The sequence below is a fragment of the Catharus ustulatus genome, chromosome 12 (genome assembly GCF_009819885.2).
Source record: "Catharus ustulatus isolate bCatUst1 chromosome 12, bCatUst1.pri.v2, whole genome shotgun sequence".
NCBI classification, from domain to species: domain Eukaryota; kingdom Metazoa; phylum Chordata; class Aves; order Passeriformes; family Turdidae; genus Catharus; species Catharus ustulatus.
Window position 1 is genome coordinate 5,425,832 of NC_046232.1, and position 6,000 is coordinate 5,431,831.

A 6,000-nucleotide genomic window follows, 5' to 3' on the forward strand; every position below is an offset into this window, starting at 1 on the left:
TGTTAGTTTTTCATCATTCCCTTCAAGCATGACTGAGATCAGTGAAATCAAAGCCATTCTTTGCTCAACTAGATTTTTTTTTTCAGTTTTGCAATTTGAACTGCCCAGATTACTCTGATTTACATGACTTTTTTTTCAGTATTGAAAACTATCTGAAGAGAAACTATCAGAGTGTTTTCCAAAACATGGTAAAATAAATCCTTATCTTACCATGTTCCTTACTGTGGCTTGCTCGACTGCTAAGTTAATACTGATAACATGGAATTCCAGGTTAATAGTTATAAATAAATATTCATGGAGGTCAGAAGCGTGGTTTACTAGTGGCTCTGCAGTTCTGCAATGTTTCTTGGTAAAGACCTGAGCAGTAAGGTGCTCTAATGGTTCAATGGTAAACTGAAGGGTTAAGATAGAATGATTACGCTGTCAATTAGTGTCTGTAAACTTTATTGTGTGTGATAATGGGAAACGTGGTGTTTAACAAAATGAAGCTGCAGTAATCAACCTGCAAAAGCACAGGTTGTGACTCATGGGTAATAGAACTTGCTTAATTGGGCCGATAACACTCGTCACAGATGTGACTATTTTCCTTTGTCCCTTTAATAGAAAACGTGTAAAGTAGAAGACTCTTGACCTCCCTCTTTCGAATGCGATGATCCTTTCTTTTTAAATGAGCTTGTTTTGTGCGCTCCAGGGCGTCACGGGGTAATGCGATAAACACGTGTGTGAATGTGCTAGCGGTCACTACTTAGGGGGCATTTTTTAATGAGGAAAAGGCGCCGCTGAGCGCAATGCAGGCCCTGGTCCGAGGCGGGGTGCGCGGCTGCGGGCGGCGCTGGGGCTGCGGGCCCGCCGCTGTTCCGGGCCCCTGCCGCTGTTCCGCCGTTCCGGGCCCGGCTCCGCCGCTGTTCCGGCCCCGCCGCGGTTCCGCTTCCGGTCCCGGCCGGCCGGGAGGGGCCGCGCTTCCGGCCGCGCGCGGTGAGGGGCGATGGCGGCGCGGGGCCGGGGGAGGGCTGGGGCCGCTGCCCCGGGGCGGCGGTGGGGCCGGAGCCGGGTGGGGCTTGGCGGGGCTGCGCAGTGCCCGGCTCCCGCCCGAACAGCTCCGGCCGAGACGGCTCCCGGAGCCGGGCCGGGCTGTCCGTTGTGCGGCCCTGGCCCCGCGGCCCGGGCGGTGCGGGAGCGCTCCCGAGTGTCGGACGGTGTTGTGGGGTGGCCCCAGACTGGCTCGTGCCCTGCTGTGCGTGCGCCCGACGGGCTCGGCTGTGGGGCCTAGAGGGTTTTATTGTTACCTTTGTTTGTTTTCAATGAGAGCGAGGACAAGACAGGCGCAGCCGTGGATGACCAGGCCGTGTCCAGCCCTCCCAGTAAGCCATGGCGTATCAGCTGTATAGGAACACCACGCTGGGAAACAGCCTTCAGGAGAGTCTGGATGAGCTCATACAGGTTGGGGGCTTGGGGTCTGGGCGAGTAGCTTAATAAAGATAGAAGTTTTTATCCAAACGCCTTTGTCGTTCCTGTATCCGGGTACTTATGGCCAAGGTTTCGGAAACTTAATGGTTGAAACCATAAGGGTTTAGTACTCCGTTTATTTGTGATGTTTTTTTGTTTACGTTCTGGGTAATCCTACGTGGTTCAGTAAATGAACAGCCAGATTAAGCCAGAACATTGCAATCAATTTGCTGTTCTGGTTATTTCCAATAAATATTTATTATAAGAGATCTTTGTATAGTACAGAATTTAAATATAAACATAGAAATAAACACAATGACATAATTTTTTGTAGATTGTTTTAGAGATCTGCTTCATTGAAGTGAACTTTGTTTTGATGTTTTTACCTTATACTGCATGTTTGAGCTTACTTTGAAACAACTCAAAACTTTTTTTTTTTTTTCCCCAACTGCTTTAGTCACAGCAAATCACACCTCAGTTGGCCCTTCAGGTGCTACTTCAGTTTGATAAAGCTATAAATGCAGCACTGGCACAGCGAGTCAGGAACAGAGTCAATTTCAGGGTAAGGAAATGATATCTTAAAGTTTTACATGAGATACAGCAACCAAGTGTTGATGCAGAATGTCATTAAAAGCTGTGTGCTCTAAGCAAGAGCTTCAGAGGGTTCATTTTGGCTCCAGTAATGACTGTTTACATGTATATTCTATATGCAGCTGTAATTCTCGTCACCTTGTCCTGCCAGGGATCTTTTGAATGAATGCAAAAATCAGATGATGAAAACAGGGAAATGCATTTTTGATGAATAACATTTCCATCCTCAGTGTCTTGCAGATGAGGAGGGAGACTTTTGCTTCTCACAGCTGTCCCTAACAAAAGTGAGATGAGGCCAGATTTTCAACCACATGAGTAGTGTGAAGAGAGAATAGAGAGTTTTAGATCCATGCTTTTACTGGATCATTTTGTAGCTATTTTCTGTAGGTATCATAGAAAAATAAGCTGGGGGAGGGTTCCCAGTCAGCCACCCTAATTGATGTTGAATAGCCAACAAGTTGTTAAATGTCAACTTGAATGTAATGTTAAGAAAAAACCCCACAAAACCCAGCTTCCTGTGAACTTTTGTCATAATACTTCTCTACAGTCTATGTAGAACGCATTAATCATGTGGGTTCCTAAGAGTCTAGATTTTTAAACAACATAGAGATGTTAAAAATAGAATAATTTCTGTAGTGCACTTAAATTGTTTTCTATATGTAGCATGGTATAAAAAGCAGTTTAACATCTGTTTAGTGGATAATTTTTTAAAATGTTATTTGGAGCTTAAGTTCTAAATTCAAAAATGTCCATTTAAAATATGTAAGAATGAAGGTCAGAAGTTTTCCATATTGACATCCTCAGTAATACATCAAATAGGAGGGATACCCCTTTATGTCACATATGTCAGTTCTGTCATGATTTTTTATTTAAACTACTACTTTGTTTAAGCAGTTGCAGAACTCACATCTTGCTATGACCACTGCTATGTCTGATTTTTCTTATGGCCCAGTATATTATGAAATGTTTTCTGCTACTGATCCTTTGTATACATTAGAAAAATTGTAAAACTTCTTCGCCTACCTGAGGAGCCTCCCTTTGGATATCCTGTAGTGTCACTCCATGGTCTTGAGAATTTCTGCCACTGGAGGGCATTTAAACTCCAGTTTTCCTCAGAATTGCTTGCTTGCTTGCTTGCCAGTTTGTATGCATTCAGGTCCACTGTTGGCTTTGTAGCAAATCTATTCTTGAAGGGACATAGTTCAGTAGATACCATATTTTTCTGTTGGTTTTCTGAGAAGCAGCCTGTAGAAAATGTCTCTTGTCCTTTTATAGGGGTCTCTGAACACATACAGATTCTGTGACAATGTATGGACATTTGTACTGAATGATGTGGAATTTAGGGAGGTCACCGAACTTGTGAAAGTGGATAAAGTGAAAATTGTAGCGTGTGATGGAAAAAGTAAGTATGAAATATGATATAAATAGGCTGAGACGCAAGACTTGATTGTTTCTAGAAGGCTTTGACCAAATGTTTTACTAAAGCCAGATTGACTGTATGACTTGGACAGAAGTAGGGCTCTGCATTCCCTTGTGCATCTGATGGGAGATGAAACAAAAGCCAGCTAAATGCTTCCCTGACTCATAAGCACTGAGGTAGAACCTGTTAGGGACTGCTGTGTGCCTGCTGTTGGAAGTACATAATATTAGAGCAATTAGAACATCAGCAGTAATCCTTATTTTTTGTGTGGTGAGTTTTCTAGAACTAACCTATTTGTTAGGATAGCACCATGTTTTACTGAATCAGAAGAGTACTTCACCTGTCTGAGCAAGGAATTGTCTGGGATAAGTGTCTAAGCAGTCGTTCTCAGGATTTGATAGCTGGGGACACAAACCCATGAAAAGCTTTTGTGTGCATTTGCAAGTCCTAAGACAGACTTACTGTTTAACAGACCCTCTATGTGCATGGTACGTGGGAGTCTGCAGTCCATATCTGCTTGACTGGATTACTTTTTTCCATGTCTTTTGAGATTCTATACTGGAAAAAGTACTTCAGTGATTTTGTGGCAAGCTACTTTATAACTTTTGAAACCATCAGTGTGGCAGCCAGCCGCAGCTAAAGCTGTGTGAAATGGTGCCCTTTGTTTTACCCTTAGAGAATGATGCTAAAAGCAGGAACTGAGCATGGAAAAGGCAATATTTATACACACCATAGACCTCTGGAACAGGTTCTTCATGGCTTCCTGACCCTGGCAAGCGTAAAATAGTCACTTCAAGTTGTAGTTCTGAAGAGTTGACAGAATTTATTGTTATTGTTTTCTCAACTTCTGGTATTAGCCAAGCATATAATCTTACTGCTTGTTTTTTGTGTGCTTATTATAGCTAGTGGAGGAAACCTGACTTTCCAGTATTAATCATTCTCATTCTTGAAGAATTGTTCAGATAAGATTTAAACAACTGGCTGACTTGAAGCTGCTATTAACATTACAAGCTTTTTTTCCCACGAGAAGCTGACTTATTGAAGGAACAGTACTAAACACTGACTTCTTGTTCTCCATATTTGAGTTACATACTTTTTCCACAGCTCTGAAAACAAGAAAGCAGTAATGGTAGTGTATCAAAAACTGCACTGGTGTTAATTGGTGATTCTGACTAAAGGTCAGAACAGAGACCAGTCAGTTGCTTTATGAAGATCATGCTCATTCTTGTATCTGTTTCAAAAGGCATAAGCTATACTCTATCAGAGTTTGTGCTGCTGGGTGTGCAAAAACCTTTCTCCTTAGTAGATGATAACCAGGTGTGCTTGTGGCTGACTGCAGTAAAGGTTTTGTGTATCATGCAGTAAAGGTTTTGTGTATCATTACATGTTAGAGCAAAACTTTTAGTATTCTTAATGTATCTGTGTGCACAATTCTAGAGTTTTGTGCTGGCTCAGTGTTGCTAAGTCAAGTGAAACAGCACAAGCAGTTCACGCACAGCATTGAAAGCAGTAGGTGGAATTGGGTAGATACAGAACATGTTCTGAAACCCTTGGGGAGCACTTTAGAACTTGGGGAGGGTATTAGAGAGTGCTCTTGGTTCTCTGTTTTCAGTGGGGATGTGTATTAGTCTCACTTTCTCTTTTCTTTCCTAGACACTGGTTCCAATACTGCAGAATGAATAGACCTGTGGTTTGTCTGCAATATTTTCTGTTAATATGCAGCACTTTCTGGAGAGAAGTATGGAAAGGGACTGATCATACTCAATTCTTGTGATGCAGATGTGAGTTAATCCATACTAGCGAGCATTGCAGAATGACGACGGAAGAAATACCTGTAGCATTTCTTCATTTCACCTTATAGGGCATGAATACAATGTTACCTTATTTTTAATTACAAGAGATACTGTTGTCTTTTTTTGGTTCAAAATAATTTCTGTAATAAACTTTTATTTAAAAACTTTTAAAAGAGTGAGTAATCATTGGAAAACTTTTAGAAACTAGCATTAACATATATTTTCCCAAAATTTTCTAAGTGTGTTTAGAGAAATGTTGCAAATGAAAGAATTTTCCAGTTACAGGGTTCTGAGTGTGGTTATTGCAAGTTATTACAGTGTTAAGTATTGCAAGAAATGGCTGTTACAGAATGATGGAGGACATCAATGAAAGCTTAGCAGCTCTTGCTGGGCAGCATGCTTATGTGTTTGTGACTGCATCTTTCTGTCTATAAATAGCTCTGTTACGTACCCTTTGCAGCACGGTAAGCAAGATTGGTAAGTAACCAGACAAGTTGCTTTTATTTTAATTGCACAATAAGTGTCTGTTTTTATCTAAAGGGATGCAAATGTGTATCTGTACCATGGTTTTCTCTTGTTTTACATCAGACTCAATCTTCTAGGTTTTAATTTCTTTTGTTCTCTAATAATCATGTGGTAAACTGAATTTCAACCCATACACGTGTAAAGATTTGCTCTTCCCACCTCCAGCTACTTGTAATCTGTTCCTGTCTCTAGAGAGACTTCTCCATTTCAAGTTCTCTGTAACCT

General features: G+C 41.5%; 1 protein-coding gene across 1 annotated transcript; it reads left to right on the forward strand.

The window, feature by feature from the left end:
* Positions 1–915: 915 nt before the first annotated feature.
* On the forward strand, positions 916–5,423 carry GTF2A2 (general transcription factor IIA subunit 2). The gene is made up of 5 exons (XM_033071014.2): positions 916–975; positions 1,307–1,440; positions 1,904–2,008; positions 3,313–3,439; positions 5,111–5,423. The coding sequence occupies exons 2-5, from the start codon at positions 1,369–1,371 to the stop codon at positions 5,134–5,136; spliced, it is 330 nt and encodes a 109-aa protein (XP_032926905.1). The 5' UTR covers positions 916–975; positions 1,307–1,368; the 3' UTR covers positions 5,137–5,423.
* Positions 5,424–6,000: the final 577 nt, after the last annotated feature.